This window comes from Panthera pardus, unplaced genomic scaffold (genome assembly GCF_024362965.1).
Source record: "Panthera pardus isolate Hobbes unplaced genomic scaffold, ASM2436296v1 HiC_scaffold_2, whole genome shotgun sequence".
Lineage (NCBI taxonomy): Eukaryota > Metazoa > Chordata > Mammalia > Carnivora > Felidae > Panthera > Panthera pardus.
This window is the reverse complement of record NW_026526765.1, coordinates 137,104,122-137,125,576: the sequence shown is the minus strand read 5'-3', so window position 1 is coordinate 137,125,576 and position 21,455 is coordinate 137,104,122. Positions and strand designations below refer to the sequence as shown.

At 36.1% G+C, this 21,455-nt stretch overlaps 1 protein-coding gene across 9 annotated transcripts in view; it reads left to right on the top strand.

Moving 5' to 3' along the window:
* CSNK1G3 (casein kinase 1 gamma 3) overlaps positions 1-21,455 on the top strand; it is a 105,328-nt gene that overhangs the window by 17,576 nt on the left and 66,297 nt on the right. For all 9 annotated transcript variants that reach the window (XM_019469534.2, XM_019469541.2, XM_019469537.2 and 6 more), the window contains exons 2-3: positions 12,653-13,080; positions 20,901-20,941. In XM_019469534.2, the coding sequence (XP_019325079.1) occupies positions 12,903-13,080; positions 20,901-20,941 (219 nt within the window). In that variant the 5' untranslated portion in view covers positions 12,653-12,902. The remainder of the gene's footprint in view (positions 1-12,652; positions 13,081-20,900; positions 20,942-21,455) is intronic.

Here is a 21,455-nt window from a genome sequence, read left to right as displayed (position 1 = left end):
AAATTCACCTGTGAAACTGCAAAGAGGAGGAATAAAAGATACTTTGAGGACCTATGAAATAGTCATATCCTAGTTACTAGAAAGTGGTCAGACCTGGATAGTTAGAAAATTAACTTAATTAGGGGCGCCTAGGTGGCTTAGTCAGTTAAACGTCCAACTTCGGCTCAGGTCGTGATCGCACAGTTCGTGAATTTCAGCCCCGCGTGGGGCTCTGTGCTGACAGCTCAGAGCCTGGAGCCTGCTTCCCATTCTGTGTCTCCCTGGGTCTCAGTCCCTCTGACTCACCCCTGTCTGTGTGTGTGTCTCTCTCTCTAAAGAATGAATTAACATTAAAAAAAAAATTAAAAAAATTAACTTAATTAGATATTCAGTAATATTTATGTACATTAAGAAAATTGAGACTTCAATAAATTTTTCTCTTTAAAAATTGACTCAGTTAGGGGCCCCTGGGTGGCTCAGTCGGTTAAGCGACCGACTTCGGCTCGGGTCATGATCTCACGGTTTGTGCGTCGGGCTCTGTGCTGACGGCTCAGAGCCTGGAGCCTGCTTCGGATTCTGTGTCTCCCTCTCTCTCTGCCCCTCCCCATTCATGCTCTGTCTTTCTCTGTCTCAGAAATAAATAAACATTTAAAAAAAAATTGACTCAGTTATAACTGGTTATAATATAGTATGTTTTGATACTCCTAGGCTATCTCTTTCAAACTTAGGAATACTTTTTGACCACAACTCATAGAAATATATTTGTCACAACCTATAAAAATATATTTTACATTGTGACCCAGTGATACATATGCATTGATATAAAGAACGAAAACAAAATCTCATTGAACTAAACTATTCTTCATGACATATGTGTACTCCATTTTCTTTTCTAATTAATACTATTTCATTTCAACAAGTGCTGCTTGAGACTTATTATATTAGTTTAACAACCTGCTAATTTAGGGTCATGATCTGCAGTTTGGAGAACACTGCTCTAATGGAACTGATGGCTGTTTTTAAAGACTAGAATATCCTGGATCTTGATAGGCATATACAAGGGGCATCACTGAAATCAGGTTTAAAAAATGTTAAGTGTTGTAGATGAAAGTTACTAAATATCCGTGAGACAAAATAAGTTTCTGTAGTATGCAATTAGAGAAATTAATCTCCATTTTTGACATTACAGTTAACGATTTAGCTTTTAAAAATAAGTGTTTAGTCTTTTCTTAGACAACCACCGTTGAGCTCATGCCAGAAACCAGTAACTGGGACATTTGCTGCTAATAGAAGCATGTGATATAACAGCGAGCCGTCATATCACAGATATCTTTCTTCATTTAAATTTCGGAGAAGCCTGGAGACATGTATTGTAATGTAATTTTTAGAGACTGAATAAAGCATTTGAAACACTGAATGGGTTATTTCATATACTAAACGTGGACTTTTTCATTTAAGGTAACAAAGCAGTGAGAAGTCGATGCTCTGACAAGCAACATGTGAAAAAAAGTTAATTTTATTTTTGTTTTTTATTTATTTATTCAGTTTTTAAAAATGTTTGTTTATTTTTGAGAGACAGGGAGACAGTGTACAGGCAGGGGAGAAGCAGAGAGAGGTAGGGAGACACAGAATCCGAAGCAGGTTCCAGGCTGTGTGCTGTCAGCACAGAGCCCGACGTGGGCTCGAACCCACAAACCTTGAGATCATGACCTGAGCCAAAGTCAGATGCGTAACCGACTGAGCCACCCAGGCACCCCAAAAAGTTAATCTTAAAATTTCTGTCACGTCTAATTTTGTGTTTGCAAAAGACCTTGATTAACGTGTTCAGCATGAAAAGATAACCGTAGGAAATGTTCATGCTTGATATTACAGATTCACGAAACAGTCTGTATGTACTGCAGCAATATTTGGGAAAGTAGGTGGAGTATTAATCAGCATTTAAAAAGATTTAGAGTTGCTCATTAATATTTGAAAGCCTTAGCTGGCTCTGGGTGGTTTTTTATGAGGTAGAAGATACTATACTGATAAGTTCTCAGACTACCCTGTTTCATCTAGTTGCAATCTAAGAGAAGGTCAGTTGGCTCCATAACATTAAATTATTGGGCCATGAAGATGAGAGAATCTGATTTTCTGTTTTCTGTTTTGAAGATTCATCAGCGATCATCAAATGAGAAGTATGCCAGTGGCCTACATTTCTGTTCATCTAATCAGATTATGTCTAATGTTTTTTGTATTTAGCAGCTCTTTTTTATCTTTATTAGTGGATGTTACTACATCAAAATTGTAATTGCTTATGAAAAGCAAGGCAGTTGATGAAGCTTATTTATCTCCTCTTGAGGATAATTTAAAGATACATCACTTTAATAAATTCTGTCTTTTAAATATAGATATTGAAGTCAGTATGCCCAGAATAATGATAGAGTCAAACATAATTTGGAAATATTTTGTTAGTATTTGTGCACATTCATGTAGTTTTAAGCACATTAACTAGATCCGGGTCTATTCATTTTGGTTGTAGAAGGTTTAGGGTTTCAGTTAAAGGGGTAGTATCTCTTATAAAAGTTAAAACATCCTTAAGCCATATAGATCATTATTTAATTCGTGTTAAAAGGAAGCATATGCCAGCCATATTTGTATGAAACTTTCTTCTCTCAGTAGTTTTGTTATCTCTGGATGCCTCATTTTGAAGTTTTCACGCTGTATTTTTCCATTCTCTTTCTTGTAGTTTTTGAACTTAAAACTGCGGAGAGAAATGTTCTCTTATTGCTATCAACTGCATCTATAGGTATAATACTCTACCAGGATTATGTGTGGGCTTTAGCAACTGGGGTAGCTTTAATGGACGCTCTGAATCTTGTATCTGCTTATATTTGTTTTTGCGTGACAATTAGACATCAGAAATCAAAAAAATAAATTTGTTAAGTATGGGTAGTGAACTGCATGGTATCCGTTTTGTATTTAGTATTACATAGTTCTGTTTCTTTTGCTTTAAATTTCTTTCTTTCTTATTATTTTTTTAAATTTTAGAGAGAGCATGAGCAGGGGAGAGGGGCTGGGGGGGAGAGAGAGAGAGAGAGAAAGAGAGAGAGAGAGAGAGAGAGAGAGAGAGAGAGAGAGAGAGAGAGAGAGAATATCTTAAGCAGTTTCCACATTCAGTACAGAACCTGACGCAGGGCTCTATCCCACGACCCCAGAATCTTGACCTGAGCTGCAGTCAAGAGTTGGACGCTCAACTGACTGAGCCACCCAGGCACCTCACATAGTTCTGTTTCTAACGTGACTTAACTTTTCGCTTGATTTCCTCACTTGAAATTTTTCTCAGTTGTTTTGTGGTGTGTTTATTGAAAACTGCCCTCAGTTCGATAACAAGGTTGGCTTTTTAATAAAGTACAGGTGTTATCTGGTTTTTAGGATAGATTGTTCCTGAAAATGTACCTATAAAGTAATTTAGTGAGAAAATAACAATACACTTTTCAGTGGTTCTTAACTTTTTTAGGATCATATAATGTTCTGACGATCTGTTGCAAACTGTGGATTCTGTCTTCATGCTCAGGAGGTCCCTGGAGTCCAGGTTAGGAATTCTACAACTGTTTCCAGTGTTGGTGGACTCTGTTGTCATTCAAAATAAACCAAACCAAAACAGAACAAAAACTATGATTTGTAGAAGCACTTAATACTTTACTTTTCAATAACTTGAAATATTCTTATCAAGTTTTGACAATATTTTTTAGTTATTTTAGGATGAGTTATGTATTTATTCACGGTAGAATTAACATTTTTATTAAGTTAATGACTATATTTGCTAAAAGCAAAGATGTATTAGTCTCTTGCCTCATATTCTAATATTTGAATTTTTCAATACCACTTTTTTTTCTTGAGGAAAAATTAAAAACCTGTCAATCGAGGTGCCTCGGTGGCTCAGTCGGTTAAGCGTCTGACTCTTGATTTTGGCTGAAGTCATGATCTTACGGTTCATGGGATCGAGCCCTGAGTTAGGCTTTGCACTGGCGAGTGCGGAGCCTGCTGGGGATTCTCTTTCTTTCTCTCTCTCTCTCTCTCTCTCTCTCTGCCCTTCCCTGTGCCCTTCCCTTGCTCACGTGTGCTCTCTCTCAAAATAAATGAATAAACATTAAAAAAAAAACACAACCTGTCAGTAAGTTATAAAAGGGGAAAAGAAAATTCCTTTGTACAGGGTTGTTTAATCAGGGTCATAGACTGAGCCACCCAGGCTCCCTCACCTGTTGTCTTCTGTGGCTTGTTGAATGGTGAGTTTTGAGGGGCTTGTTGAATGGTGAGTTCCCTCCTCTACCCCAGGTTGGTTCAGGTTATGATCTGGCAACATTGAGGTGCTGTAGATACTGAGAATATAGGCTGGCAAAAGGGAGCAGTCCCATGCTGCAGATCCAGATAGAAAGGTACCGGCTATACACTAGGAGGTAAAGTGGATAATAACATGAACTCAGGAATTCTACTTTTTGTTCATCATGTTCTAGCTATACCACGCACATACAGACTTGTTGATGCTGGTCATGGTGGTGCGATTTCTTTACATGTTTGTTTCCTTCTTGGTAAAAGTAGGGGTTCATTGTAATCCTACTTACAGTTTTGAGAATTGATGGGCTCATCTATTTAAAGTACTTAGCATAGTAAGTGCTCAGCAAATAGAAACGATAGAAATTTTACATAAAAATATTGGCTTCTGGATTTTCTGGAAAAATTGGAACATCTAGCTTCCTGAATGGCAGCAGTTGTTTACAGCTGAGTAATAGCTGCCCCTTTGGAATGGGGATATGCTTTCCAGTTTGCTCTAGTCCCCAGTATTTCTTCTTGTCTTATTCTCTGCTTGATTCACCCATGTATATTATCTGCCTTACTCATTTGGACATTTGGATTTGTGACTCATGGTCTACTGGTGTTATAGCTGAAAAAATATCTTCACTTTTCAGAACCGATTTGTCTCTGGTGCTAGGATGAGTCAGTATGGAAAGCAGAAACGCAGACAGTGTTAACAGAGTACTTCAGGCGAGGGAGTGCCCTCTCATCCAGGAGATCCTTGGGAGCTCTGGTAGCACACTGACTGGCATACGAGAATGAGGTTCACTGAGGTGTTTCAGATGAACGAAGAGCCTGATGTTAGGGAGCCTGCTGATATGTAACTGGGAGGGCTCTAAGTTGGAATCGTGCAACTGAAACCTGGAAATGTTTAGAGACAGGAAGAATTCATTTATTAATATGCACTATCTCTTGACTGTCCTACATGCCCAGTGGTGTGCTAGGTTCAGAGATCACAAAGTTACATATAAGAGTACTTGTCATCAAATTCAACAGGCAGTTAAAATATTGCACATAATGTAAGAGTATCCTTAGAAGTCTCCTGGTGTAATTCAATTTTATAGTTAATAAGAGAAGCATAGATGAAGCCTTGCCCAAGCCTTCACAACTAGTCGGTGTTCCAAGACTTCTTTTTTCTAATCCTCCGTAGGCGGGTAGCATCAAAGAGGTCTAGAAGGATATAGCAAGGATTTCCAAGACCTGGGAGAACTGGCATATTGGAGCAGGGTACAAAGATTGGGACTTAGGTATGAGGGAAGGTTATTTGACCTTACATAGAAAATTGGAGCTCGAGATTGTTTTTGGGGACTCAAAGAAGTAAGTGGCTATGTTGGAGAAACCCATGTGGCAATGAACTGTAGATAGCTTTTGGCAACTGTAGGTATACTGTGTAGGACCTGAGGGTATCCTCCATCTGGGAGCCAGCAAAAAGCACGGGCCCTTACTTATCCATGGCAAGGATGTGAATTCTGCCTGTAATCTGTAGGGGTTTGGAAGAGAAATCTTTCCTACGTCAGCCTCCAGATACAAATGCAGCCTAGCTGATACCTTGAATGAAGCCTGTGAAACCCTGAGCAAATGACTCGGTTGAGCTGTGCCCAGACTTGTGATCCACAGAAACTGTGAACTAATAAGTGTGTATCGCTGTAAGCCATTGAGTTTTTGGTAATTTGTTATAGTGCAGTAGAAAGCTAGTAGTTTTGATCACGTCCAAGTGTACCGTATTCTCCAGTAGAGTGCTAAAATAAACACATTGCTTTGCCGTCTCATTTGAAATACACAGTCCTCACTCCACTGTGCTTTAGAAGCGTGACAGTCCCAGCAGTTTGTGGTTTGTGCTGCGTTGTGCAGCAGTGGGAAAGGGTAAGAGTGCCACATATGGTCTCTCGTAACTACTCAGCTCTTGTAGCATGAAACAGCCGTGGAGATATGTAAACAAAGAAACGTGGATTCATCCGTAACACAATTTATTTGTGAACAATACAGTTTGAATGTCATATAATTTTCATGTGTCACAAAATATGATCACTCTTTTAATTTTTTCCCCCAGCCATGGAAAAATGTAAAGACCATTCTGAGTCTGCAGGCTGTTCAAAACAAGCAGCAGGCTACATTTAGTCCGCAGGCAGGAATTTGTGGCTCTAGCGAATAGCCACAGTTGTAGGCAATTCTAACACTGTTAGACAGTTGCTATAATAGGGGAGAGTACTAGCACTGTTTGAGATCCTTAGTAAGAGAATATTCTAACAAAAAATCTAATTTGTTAAAAATATTTTAAAGACTAAGAAATCTATTATTACAGGTTTATGAAGTTTCCTGAATGTGGTGACCTGGATGGAGTAAAACAGGAAACAGCTTCATTTCTCACTAACCAGTATTATCATATATCTACTTCGATTATTCCCCCTTTGCCACTCATAGATGGCGTCTCAGTGAGTTTCTATTGCTTCCTTGTCACATGTTTATAAGAATAAGTTCACGTTTAGCAGTGGACTTATTTTCAGGTATTAAAAGTACCTGTTGCAATTTTGAAGTTCAGTTTTAAGCTGATAGGTTGCTTATTTCTACCACTGTCTCCCCACGTCCCTCTTTCAGGTTTGGCCCTTGGCTCCAGAACTTTGGGGAAGGGATTTGGGTTTGTCTCATGACTCTTTGTTCCCCCCATTCATTATGCTGGTTTGCTCCTCCCTGGTCGATGTCTGGTAGAGGGGTACGAAGGAGAAAGGGCAATAATAGCCCTTTAATGTATGAAACACTTTCAAATGCAGGCAGGTTTGGTTCTTTAGAGGTTTCACAAGGACTTCTGTAAAACAAACAGCAGACCGAGAAATAGTGCATTTTGTGAGGCTATGCATGTATTATAAAAAAGGCATTACAAAAAAAGCATACATACCAAACTGAAGGTAATTAATGGTTATTACTTCTGGGTAGGTAAAGGAGACGAAGGACAAGGGGTATGGGTATCCCAAGGGGTATTTTTACTTTATTATTTGAATTCCTGTTATACATTGAATGTGTTTTGGGTGTTTGATTAAATATAAACAAAAAGCTACATGTATTGAAAATAACATGAAAAATTATAAGAGGAAAATTACTTCTAGAAGTAATAGAAGTATAGAAGGGCCCTTTAAAACTTCTAAAATAAAATACTGATATGTTCCTTAGCTTTAAAAAAAACATTTTAAGATAACTTTTATGATAATGTTATAGTAGGGAGAAAACATACTTTCAGCTAACGCATTAATTGTTTTGGATATGGGTTATTTCTCAAAGTCACATTTAAAAAATAAATAAAAGTCATACTTTGAAGTGTTCCTGACATATAATATGATGCAGAGGTTTTAAGTATAGTTTGATGAGTTTACACATGTAAACTCCTTTGAATACTCCTTTGAATACAAATGTATTCACCTTTGTAATCCTCTCAGTTACGGTGTACATTTCCTTTCCCCAAAAGGTTCCCTCATGTTACTTTTCAACCAGACTTCCTAACACCCTAGGCAACACTGATGTGATTTCTGTCACCACAACTCATTTTTGCCGATTCTAGAACTTCATATAACTAGAATCATCACTCGAATATCTGAGAGGTTTTTCTAAAAAAATTAAAAATTTAAAATATATACAGAGCTTGGGGCGCCTGGGTGGCTCAGGCAGTTGAGCATCCGACTTCCGCTCAGGCCATGATCTCGTGGTCTGTGAGTTCGAGCCCCGGGTCTGGCTCTGTGCTGACAGCTCAGAGCTTGGAGCCTGCTTAGGAGTCTGTGTCTCCCTCTCTCTCTGCCCCTCCCCCACTCATGCTCTGTGTCTCTCTCTCTCTCTCTGTCAAAAATAAATAAACATTAAAAAAATATATATATATACAGAGCTGTTGATATTTTCTGTTTCGTCTTGTAACCATATGTTGGATTTTTCAAGAAATTTGTCCATTTTATTTGACTTACCAAATTAATTGGCATAAAGTCGCTCATAATTATCCTTTATCCTTTTAAAATCTATAAGTTCTTCAGTGATATTCCTTCTTTCATTCTTGTTTTTTGTTTTTTTGTGGATTTTCTCTTTTTATTTTTGGTCCTTTTTTCTAGGAGGAAATTTTCTAGGTCACTTTTATTGACCATTTTCAGAGAATGAATTTTTTGGCTTTATTTACTTTCTCTATTATTTATTTTCTATTTTATTGATTTTGCTCCCTGGATAATTTCTTTGGATCTCCTTTCAGGTTCATTGACACTTGGTTCTGCTTTATGCAATTTACTCTTAAGTGCATCCATTGAAGTTAGTTTTTCATTTCAGATATGAGTCTTTGAGTTTGCATTTTTTTGTTTGATATTTTGTCATTTATCTGCTGAGAATTCCTGTGTTCATTCATTGAAACTATATTTACGTACACGTCCATGAGATATTAACAATAGCTCTATTAAAGTACTTGTTCAAGTATTTCTATTTTGCTCTTCTCTAGCTTTTTAAGAAGAAAACCTAGATCACTGCCTAAAAACTTCTTTTCTAATGTAGGCATTTAAAGCTTCTAATTTTGTTCTAAGCATTGATCTATTTGCAGCTTATAAAATTTAATGTTTCATTATTACATTTAGTTTTTTTCTGATTTCTCATGTGACTTGTTTTTCACCTTATGAATTATTTAAGTGTATTTAGTTTTCAAGTATTTGTGGATTTTCTAGATATATAGTTTTTGACTCCTTATTTACTTCTGTTTTTTTTTAAATGTTTATTTATTTATTTTGAGAGAGAGAGAGAGAGAGAACACAAGTGGGAGAGGGGCAGGGAGACAGAGAGAGAGAGAGAGAGAGAGAGAGAGAGAGAGAGAGAATGAAAATGAATATCCAAACAGGCTCTGCTCTGTCAGAGCCTGCACTGTCAGCGCAGAGCCTGACCTGGGGCTTCATCCCACGAACTGTGAGATCACGACCTGAGCCAAAACCAAGAGTTGGATGTTCAACTGCCTGAGCCACCCAGGTGCCCTAATTCTGTTTTGATGAGAGAATATGCTCTATAATATTTTAGTTATATGACACTTAAATTATGGTACTGCATATGATCTTTCTTGGTGAATGTTTAAAGGAAATAGTATTCTGCAGTTTTTGGATGTTGTATTTTGTAAATAGTACAGGGTCATTGATGGTAATATTTTGATCTACTCTATCAGTATACATCCTAATATTTTTGTCTTCTGCTTCATCATTTACTGAAACTACATTGTTAACATTTTCAACTATCATTGTCTTTTCCCTTTAGTTTTTTTAGTTTTAGTTTTGTTAATTTTAGTTTTTAGTTTAATTTGCTCATACATATTTATGACTTTTATGTCATTCTGTTTAATATTTTTGTATTATGAAATGGACTTCTACGTCTTTGGAGATATTCTTTTGTTTTGATATTTACTTTGTATGATAATATTATATAGCCTCTCAAGCTTTCTTATACTTGCTGTTTGCATAGTATATCTTTCTCTCTTCTTTTACTTTCAGTTTCTTTGTGTCTCTGTATTTGAAGTTGTTTTTAGAGATGCATAGAGTTGGCTGTTGCTTTTTTATATTGTCTGACTATTTTTGACTTTTGAGAAAATGGTCCATTTTCATTTTATGTATAAGTCTAGCGTCTTGCTGTTAATTTGTCCTCTATCTTGTTTCTCTTTTGTTTTAATGAAATGTTGTTTACTATTTTTATATTTTGTCTTAGCTTTTTGGCTATTCCTATTGTAATTTATTTTTATATGTGGTCTAAGTGTTAGAATACATATCTACTTAATATTGAACCACATTATTCCTCACCAATATTGTAATTTATTTTTATATGTGGTCTAAGTGTTAAAATACATATATATATGTTATATGTATATGTGTTCTTTATACATATATATATGTAGCTACTTAATATTGAACCACATTATTCTTCACCAATATAACAATCTGAAAATAATGTAATTTCATATACCATCCCCCAATGTGTGTTTCCATATATTTTACTTCCATTTTTGTTATAAATGACCCTGAAAAATTATTTGTGCTTCAAACAGTATTTTTTAAGGAAATGAATACCATGCATTTCTGATTTCTAGTGCTCTTGATACCTTTTGAAATTTCCACATTTCCTCAATTTGTAGGTTAATGTTTTTCATGGAACTTGGGACAATTTCAACCATTATTTATTAAATTTTTTTTTTTTTTCTGCCCCATTCTCTCTTTTTTTTTTTTTTTTTTTAATGTAATAGAACTTTAATGGCTATTTAGTAGTTTTGAAGACCTCTTTTCTAATTTCAGTATCAGTCATCTTGGAGTCTCATTCCTTTGACAGCTTGGTTTCCTGACTGTGCAGGAAATCTGTTTATTTGCATCTCTGGTAATTTTTAACTGTGTGCTAGACATTTGATTTCAACTTTGTTAAGAGTCCGGGTCTTTCGTCTCTTTAAGTTTGTTGAGTTTCTGGAATGGAGTTAATTTAATTGGATTATTCTTAATCCTATCTAGGCTTGGTTTTAGGCTTTAGTTGGGCCAGTCTAGGGTAGTTTTGATTCTAAGGTATGGACCTTACTCTTAAGACCTGGCCTTTGTGGTGGGTCAGCTCAGTTCCTGGGACATTACTGAGATTTCTCCATCATGACTACATAGGAACTTAAAGCTCTCCCAGCACTGTGCAGCCTTTAGTATGTCCATTATTCATTTAACCCCATAGTAGCCATGATCTACTAGATATTCCAGAATATCGCCACCCATATGTGTAGTCTAGTTTTTTGCCCTACCACTACCTACCCCCCAGCACTGTACCACTGCCTCACTTTGTTTACCATGTCCTGCAAATTTCACTTGCTTCAGCAGTGACTCTGATCTGTGATCGCTTTGTACTATCTGTGTTTCACCTGTTCGTGCTGTAGTCACGAAATTATTTCTGGCTAGAGAGCTTGGGTAAAGGTGGGACTGACGTTATGCATTTCCTTCTTCTCAGATATCACAGACCACAGTGCCTATTATCCAGTGTCTGAAAAAGAAGTTTCCTAAGTTTTATCCACTTTTACAGTTATTTACAGTAGGACATAGTTTCAGTATCAGTTATTCTATTATATTTGGAAACAGAGTAAACGGTATGTGTAGAACTTATTTGGTTTTACATATACCAAACAGAGGCTTATAGTTTTATCTGCAAACTGTCAGTATGGCAAATATAATAAGAAAATGTATAAACACATTGGGTGTTAGAACTAGTTGCATATTTGAGGGATTGTTGGAAATTGATCAGAAAATACTGTTTGTTTCAATTTCTGTTATGATTGCATTATGTACTCAGTTTCAGAAATAGGAATAAGACATGATATTGATATTCCTCCTGGTTTCCTTATGTTTTGACGTCAAAGCTTCTTTAGTTGCAGAGTAGGAATCCACTCAAATTGGTCAAACAAAAGTAGGAGGATTGCTTACGCTTGCAGAATTGAGGCATGTTAGATGGGTGAAATTCCTAGGGGAGATGAATGGGGAAGCCTCCTCCAAAAACTTTTTTTTTTTTTGACCTTTACTGTTTTCATGTATATATTAGAAAATTAGAAAACATATCACTCTTCTCTACTTCATGAGGTTGATTCCTGCCAGTATTTCTTAATCTTGTGAAATTACATTTATATTTTAAAGTCTAGTTCAAATGTTCCATAAGAATTAATTGTTTCCTGAGGGTGAGCAATTGCTCCTGCAGTGAGTGGACTTGTGACTCTTGATCTCAGGGTTGTGAGTTCGAGCACCACTTTGGGTGTATAGATTACTTAAAAATAAAATCTTAAAATGAAATTGTTTCCTGTGATGGGTGGCAAGAATATTCTTTGTACTACCACTTCTGAAGTACATTTCTGTATATAGGTAATGGGTAATAAATATTTGAAATAATGAAGATCAAATGAGAATGTGTATTCAGAAAGAACTTGAGAATTATTGTGTATGGACATGTGGAAGGACATTTTAAGTAAAGTCTTTCACTCATTTGCAAAATGTATTCTCTTTTTCTGCTTTTAAATGGAAAATCTTATATTGCCTTGCTGGTAAGAATTGAAATGATTTTAAGTTGGGAGGTCTTAAGTTAGTGAATGTATTATATTAGCTTATGAAATAGTACATTTTTATTACATTTTTAATTTTTAATACTTTTTCTTTGGTTTTGTGATCTCTTTGGTATTAAAGTATAGGACAGATAGTAATGGCCACTTTAAGTCTCCTGTGGTTTGATTTAAGTGGGAATCCATAAATTGCAATAATCCATTGCCTAAACTTAATGTTATTAATTTCCCCAGAACACATTCTTTTAATTCTCTAAGTTGACCAATTTTCCTTTCTTAATATTTTAGCTCTCTATCAATATCAGCTTACATCGTTGAAAGGATAATTTGGAAGACATGTTTTGCTGAAAGGACAACTGAGAAAAATTTTACGAATGGGATGAACACGCGCCAGTTAACAGACTACCTACTGCAATTTGAATGTTAGCAATTACCCACCTGGTACAGTTAACCTAGTGATGTACCTATTCTCACAATACCCTATTTCAGTGTGCTTGTCTTGATTAAAGAATTCAAAGTGGAGTACCGCAAACTTGATATGGATAATAAAAAGAAAGACAAGGACAAATCAGATGATAGAATGGCACGACCTAGTGGTCGGTCGGGACACAATACTCGAGGAACTGGGTCTTCATCTTCTGGAGTTTTAATGGTTGGACCTAACTTTAGAGTTGGAAAAAAAATTGGATGTGGCAATTTTGGAGAATTACGATTAGGTAAGACTATTTTGTTTATTCCATTATGTTTGAAGCGTTTTTTTAAAAGCTAAAAGTACTTTCTAATGAAAATCGTTTAGTTACTGTTTAGTTGTTTACCTGTCGTAATTTTAAAGAACATAAATATTGGAAATTTCTTATGTACTTGTATTTTTGTTTGTAAGGAATTCCCTACTATAAGAATGTGTATTTACTTGAGATCACCCATCTGGAATATGAGTAAAAAGAAAGTAAATTTCAAGCCCCGACAAGCTGATAAAAAACACCCCATAAGGTGCCATTTGCTGTGTATTTTTAAGAATGATGTTTAGGCTACTTTTTCAGATTTGAAAACATTTAGTTAACTGATCACTTCAGGAGGATATGTATGGCTTAAAGTCAAGGTAATATACTGAAACTGCCAAAAAAAACCCCAAAACAGTGAAATTTACATATATCCAGAGTGGCATGAAGAAATCTATATTCTTAATAAGGCACACAAGGTGCTGATTCAGTTTATTTTTTCTAATCAGGCAGGTTTGGTAAACATTGGTCTAATTAAATCTCCTAACTCTACATTAAAGGCAATTGAAACTCGGTGAGGGAAAGTTATCTGCCAGATGTTACACAGCAATTTAATGACATAGTTGGGACTAAAATCTAGGTTTTTAACTCCTACAACAGTAGAGATGTGGCTTTCTTGAGTGAAGAGAAATAAGAAGAGGGTAGCATGGTTATATGGGCGTCAATATTGAGGTACCCTGAGGCTGTGGTCAGTGGACCACTGAGAATGCAAACTTGAGAAGGAAAAAGGAAAAACTTGGCTTCACAATTTTCCTTAGATGCAATCCCACTTAGAAGAAATAAATCCAATTGTGTGTTTATCTATTCGATTAGTTCTCTTCATCTTGTAAAACACCTGAATTTGTAGGTCACCCTTCATTTTAATACTACTTTGTGTTGTTAAGGCACATTAAATCTTTGAATGAAGCAAGCCAGTAAAAGCCAATGACATACTTTGTAAATAGCTGTGATTGACGTGTTTGGCAGACTCTTGCATTTTAGTAGGGACTCAAATGTTTGGAAGGGTGAATGTTTCACAGTTTACTTTTTAGGAGATTGAGCTAGATATTTTAAAATTCTTGACTGTTTCTGATTTTGGAATTAGAAAATCTAGGTTATTTACTTACTAACTCTGAGCTCCATTTATCCATCTATTCAAAGCGTGTTGCCTGTCCATCATGTATGAAGCATGACTAGGCACTGATAATACTGGAAAAATAAAAAAATTGTTCTTGCTATTATGGAAAACATAAGTCATTTAACCACTTGAGGCCTCAAATTCCTCAACTTGAAAATGGAATTCTTCCTGCTTGGGATTCTCTCCTCCTCTCTCTGCCCACCCCCCCAAACATAAATAAATAAACTTAAACAAAAAGGGGCACCTGTGTGGCTTCATCACTTAAGCATGCCACTCTTGATTTCTGCTTACGTCATGATCTCATGGTTTGTAAGATTGAGCTTGCATCCGACTTTATGCTGACAGCAAGGAGCCTGCTTGGGATTCTCTCTCTCTCCCTCTCTCTGTGCCCCTCCCCCGCTCGAGCATGCACATACATGTACTCTCTCTCTCTCAAAAATAAATAAAGAAACTTAAAAAAATGGAATTATTGCTCCTTCTTAGTTGGTCGTGAAGATAAAATTCAGACGATCATGTAAAAGGACCATCAGTATACCTGCATATTTTAGGAAAGCATTGACCTGCATGCTTAAAAGATATTAAAATACTTGTTCTGTTTTAAAATAAAAAATATGGCCTATTGTAGTGTATTTATATATATATATATATATATATATATATATATGAAGTAGTTTTACAGGTGCACATTATTTTATATGTATGTGTGTACCCTATCTCTCTTTGGGATCTGACTGTTATTACTATAGTGCTTTGGCCATTTTTATTTAAAAGTGATTACATATAATTTATTTCAAAATAAATACGTATATGTTTACGAACACATCTGTGTGTATGTATGCACGTCTGTGTGTGTATAAACACACAGAACAATTCTAGCTGGCCCTTTTAACTGGGGTAATATGAGAAACTATGTGTACCTTATATTGAAACTATATATGCTGCATACAGTGAAAAAGCAGTAAAATACCCCTTTGTGGTGTGTGAATAATTGGAAACAGGAATAAGATGATTAGTCTGTCCATCCATCCATCCATTTGTCATCTACTTACCTATCTGAATCTCTGTATCTGTCTAGGGTTATTTGTTGTATATTTGTATAAATTGATTTATTTAAATGTGTTCTCTATACTCTATTTTTGTGTTTTATGCATATTTATAAAATAGATAACACCTATACTTAGCTAATTTATTAATTTTATTCCTTCTTACTGACAGGACACTAAATAAAGTGGCATTTTACTCCTTTTTTAAAGGCCCCAAATAATTTCTTTCTATAAAAACAGTTGTTGAAACATGGTTTGTATACCTGGATAAACATGCTGATGTTGAAACCTGGTTTGGATTCTTAAAGTGCTTGCTTTAAAACTACATTAAAGACACATCTTGTGTATTTGATTCCTGGCACTAAAATTTTTGTGATTAGTGTTGGGTGAGAAAGAATATAAGGTATACGTGTTATAGGTAAGGAATTTTCAACACAGATGCTGTTGGCACTTTAGGCTAGGCAGTTCTTTTTTCAGAGAGGACTTTCCCAGATATTCATGTTGTTTACAACTTCCGACTTCTTGGGCACTAAATAAAAGTTGTAACTCCATGCACAACCCCAAATGCCTTCCCCCAGCCATTTAAAAAATTTTTTTTTTTTTAAACGTTTACTTATTTTTGAGACAGAGAGAGACAGAGCATGAACGGGGGAGGGTCAGAGAGAGGGAGACACAGAATCTGAAACAGGCTCCAGGCTCTGAGCTGTCAGCACAGAGCCCGACACGGGGCTTGAACTCACGGACTGTGAGGTCATGACCTGAGCCGAAGTCGGCCGCTTAACTGACTGAGCCACCCAGGCGCCCCCCCCCCCACCAGCCATTTTTAAATGCCCCAGGAGGAGACAGTATTAAGCACTGTTGAAACTACTCATACAAGTAATGATTTAAAAAAAAAAAAAAGTGGCATAAAACTTTGGCCTTGAGATTTAAAAAAAAAAATAGGTAAACATTGCAAATAATCTAAAATCAAATTTAAGTAATTGAGAGTACATTTTTATTTGTAAGTGAAATGTTCAATGTGTTTTTGTTTTATCTTTATATGTATGGTGGTAAGGCTTGCATTCTGTGCGTTTCTGATCCGTTTCTAGCTTAGACAATCATCAAAAACCCCTAGAAAGTTTCTTTTTAAAAATTTTAAGGCGTTTTTTGTTTTTTTTGTTTTTTTTTTTTTTTTTGAGAGAGAGAGAGAGAGAGAGAGCGAGCAGGGGAGGGGCAGAGAGAGAGGGAGACACAGAATCCGAAGCAGGCTCTAGGCTCTGAGCTGTCAGCAAAGAGCCCGACGCGGGGCTCAAACCCACGAACCGCGAGACCATGACCTGAGCCGAAGTTGGATGCTCAACTGACTGAGCCACCCAGGCGCCCCTGGAAATGTTTTTGATAGGTACTGAATGAGAACAAACATAGCTAGCTAAAATATAGTGTTTTATTGTATTTATTTGTTTTTTTGTGTATTATATTTTGACCTCTTAAAAAAAAATCTTTCTGACTGGAGAGAGACTACTCCCGCTGGGGCTAGCCAATTCTTAGAGACAGCAAAGGATTCAGCTGGGAGCATGCCTCTGATCTGCAGAGTAACCAATCTGGAGCCATACCTCCTTTGGCTGGCCTGTATATTCCAGCAGGCTGGCTTCTACTTCATTAATCATCCCATGACGAGGTACAAGACAACAAGAGACCCCTCCTATAGCCCAAAGACCACCAGAATTACTCAGACTACTTAATCCTAAACTGTTTGCCCTGCCTTGCCTTGGTTTTCTGTAGAAACTCCAATAAAGGCTTTGGCCTGAGCTTCTCCTCCCTTGTTTCTGTCTTCCACCACTTGACCAAAATAGGATCCTTCTCCTCTAGGACCTCTGAGCATAATAAACTTTGTTTTCCTGAGCCTCTGCTATGTCCCCTCTTGAGGTTGCAACTGACTGACTGTCACCTAAAAGAACACAAAAAAGGGTGCTATAAATTGCTGGATGGGATACCATGTGAATGTGAAATAAGCGGCTCTAGTTTTTGACATCATTAGGTATATGACAGGAGTTTCAATAACTTTTCTTATTTTTGTCTTCTTTTTTATGTATAGTTCACAGTTCTTGTTGGTTTTTATTTAAGAGTTGTTTTGAAAATTTTGCAGGCCCTACATTCTATATCAAATATGCAGATTTGAGTGCATTCATCATTTTTTTATGCTTACTGATTTTTTACTGTTACTAACTGTAGTGTATTATAAAACTTAATTGAAAAATGTACTAATCAGTAACAGACGGTGATACTCTAAGAGATCCTAGAATATAGAGTGTTAAGCAAAATAGGTTTTTTTGCTTTTGGTTTTTGGTTTTTGTTTCACATAACACCAGAGGGAGAGCCCTTGGGGCTTTTTTTTTTTTTTTTAATGGTAGCACTAGGGTTTATTAAGCTGCACCTTAGTACAGGCATTGGGGCTTGCCCATGGTGCTCTTGACGTATAAAGCTGGACAATCTGCCAATTCTTCTTTAGCAATGACACCAGGAGATTGACAGTTAAGTGGATTTTGTGTACAAGCTCATCATCTGTCATGTTCACGTGGCCAACGGCCACTGCCAGGCAAAGCAACTTCATCTGGAATTTGATCGTGGACTTCACCTCATCCACTTCAGCCACCATGTTCTCACTGTGGGTCAGCAAGGAAGGAAACTTGCCAGCCTTATTCAGGCCAGGGCCCAGGCTTTGTGGGGTCTGCTTGATCAGAGATTTGGAAGCCGAAACAGCATCATGGCGGTCAGGGCGCCTCTGCGCCCTCAGTATATGGATTCAGTCTCTGTGTGCAAGGTGATTGCTCCTGTCTTTGTCATCTGCCAGCCAGCCAGCTAGCGAGAGGAAGAAGAAGGATCAGAATGTCAAAAACACTCATTTTTGGAAGTGAGGAGTGACAGACCTATGTCCCCTCATACCCAGAACTTAATCACATGGTCACACCAGGCTGAAAGAGAGGCTGGAAATGTAATCTCTAGCTGGACAGCCATTTTAAAATGGACTGGTTCTATTATTATAGAATGGAGGGCATGGATACTGGTGGGTAACTAATAGTTCCTGCTATAAACAGATACGTAGTTTTTGTAGAACAGGGTTTTCTATGATAATTACCACCCAAATAGTCAAAATTGGTAAAACCATCTTTTCAAGTTCAGTAGAGCAGAAAGCTCTCCTGGAAGTGACCTTTGAAATTGGATTAAAACATCAGTTAATTGGAACCACTTTGCTTGGCGCCTTGTCGTAACTGGATTCCCCTTATACATACATTCCCTCCCTGTCACACATGTAATACACACAAACACATACCTACAAGCAGGTCATTTGTTCATGCCCGAAACAACAAACACTGATTAGAAGCCAAGTGTGTGAGCCTATGCCTATGTTAGGTGATGGGGATGTAACAAAAATGTATTGTTTAACCATTGTTCATGTCTAAAAATATAATCCTCGAAGTTCAACAAAATCTGTAATGTTCAAAAAAAGGATCATGCTTTAAGGATTAAGTGCTTTGTACCATGACCTAAAAGACATTTGAATGTAAATGCCAATAAAAGCAGTACTTTTAGATGAATTGGTATATTTTGGTTCTGTGGAATCTATATATAACTTCTTGTCCTGTGAATAATTTTCCCTGTGTACCTGTGACTAAACACCATATAGTTAGGAAAAGATAATAATGTCTTGAGGAAATACAAATTCTGTCTTTGAACTCAAAATGGAATTATTCCTTTGTGAGACACAGTTCCTCAAGATAAAGTTCCTCACCATATCATTAAATTATTCACTCTTTGCCTACTAGTGGATGCCTGAAATTCTTGAAAGTAGACATGAAGGCACATCTAAATGTTGAACTAATTGACTAAAAATGTGATAGGTTTCTGGTATGATTGGTTTCATATTTACGGGATCGGCAATTTATATTCATGAGCTATTTAATATATAGATTATATTTAAATACATACAAATATATATAATATAATAAATATATTTATAACTTATAATACATTTTTATATATACAATATATACAAATATATTTGTATTTGTAATATATTTATATTGCTAAACGTTCACCACATTTGGCACTCCTGTTGAGTTCCATCTCTGTGCCAACTGTGATGGGTTATGAGACCTATCTATTAAGTGTTAGTACGAATGCTTGTTTTTTTTTAATCTCTCTTTTTTCCTCATTCATTCTTATAAAATAGGAACGAGATTCAAAAAAGGAGTACGGTATTTGGATGAACAGACACTACTGTATAATGGCGGCGACCTATCAGAGACTGAAATTTTGCCTAGAGGTTTTACTGCCATTCATTAGCTGCTGTAGAAAAGGAAGTTAGGGATATTATGGTAGAAAATTCCATGTGTCAAAGTTGCTTATTCTGTGTTCAGCAGCCAGTGTGACCAGGGCCAGTTACTGTCACAGTTAAAAAAACAAAACAAAAACACTTACCGTTTTTCTGTTTTTCTCATTATAAAAATAATGAATGCCTATTGAAAAAATACTGGAAATTCAGAAATCCCATGCTATTTTTGTTATTTTTCCCGTGCTTGTGAAGAAACACTTTAATTTAGGTATTAGATTGTCTTTGTATACTTATTGCTTCTAAATTTTTCTGTACTACTTCACTTGGGCTACAGATGCTGACTGACCCAATGGAATTTTCTAGATTATTTTCCATTGGCAATGCCAAAGATTACTGTAGTTCATTTGAATTCTTTACATGTTATAGATACTGAGTCTTTATTTTGGTTTGTCAGTGACCTGTTCTTTGTATATGGTAAATGTTTTTCAATATACAGATAGAGACATTTAATATATTTTATGGTTTCCAGTCTGTATAAAATCTTCTTTTTACCTTTTCCCACCTTTTAAAATGCCCATAAAGACTTTCATATATTGGGTGGTAAGCATTTTTTCTTGTTTTATGGTTTATATCTAAGTTTTTAAATGTTCAGCATTTAATATGGGTATAAGGTAGGGTGCTAATAAACCCATTTCCCCCTCAAAGTCATTAACTAGTTTGTCAGAGCCAATTATTAAATAATATGTTTCTTACTTTATTTCATTTTTTAATATATTTCAGAGTTTCCTGTGTGTATAATATATTTACTAGATGACATATGAGCTCTAATGAGATTACATACCATAATAATGAAGGATTTATTTATTTATTTATTTATTTATTTTTAATAAGGATTTAAAATGAGGCAGTGATTGGGAAAGGAATTTTGTATTCCTGTTTTCATATAGGAGTTCTGGTTTTTAAATGTATTTTCAGCATGTGTTTGACTATTGATTTACTTTCTGAGTTGTGTGCAATATTGCATCAAAATAAGAATCTTCTTATTTTTGTAAGTGGGCTACCTTATTTATCACTTTCTACTCTGAATCCAGGTGAAATGCTAAATATGTCCTTGGGTGGATCAATTTAAGATTTCCTTGTCATTGCTTCGATCTCTGGAGCAAAAACCTTTGCTTCATTTAAATGTATTAGTGCTTTCTTTTTTCACCCAGAGTAGAGTTTTACATAATGTACCTTTTAAAATCAGTTATTGATACAATCTGACCTTTCTTCTTTCTTTTTCAAGGGAAAAATTTATATACAAATGAATATGTGGCAATTAAACTGGTAAGTTTGTGTTTCTTTTTTTTCCCTTAATTATTTTCCTGTTTTTCTTTGATGATTAGTTTACATTTTAATTACTTTTTTGGTTTCATATCATTTATAACTTGAGTGTTTATTGGGAAAATGATATGCATAACTGGTTTTTTGTGTGTGTGATTAAGCTCCTAGCATCCACATGCCTCTCAAGTATATGACAATGTGTAAAATGTCTGTATTTTCCATGCCGTGAAAACTCAATCCCTTTACTTTGATATCATAGAATTTAATATTTGAGTTTTGGCACAATTTGTAATTTAAAGAAACTGGCCCGTTGGCGTTTTTAATTAGAGAAAAACTAGAAAGCAAAATTTCTCTTAATGATTCAAGTATTTGGACAAATGTGTCCTTAGTATTCTGGATTACCCTCTTTCCTGGGGTGCCTGGGTGCTTCAGTCGGTTAAGCATCCAACTTGGGCTCAGGTCGTGAGTTCGAGCCCTGCATTGGGCTCTCTGCTGAGAGAGAGGTCCCTCTCTGCTG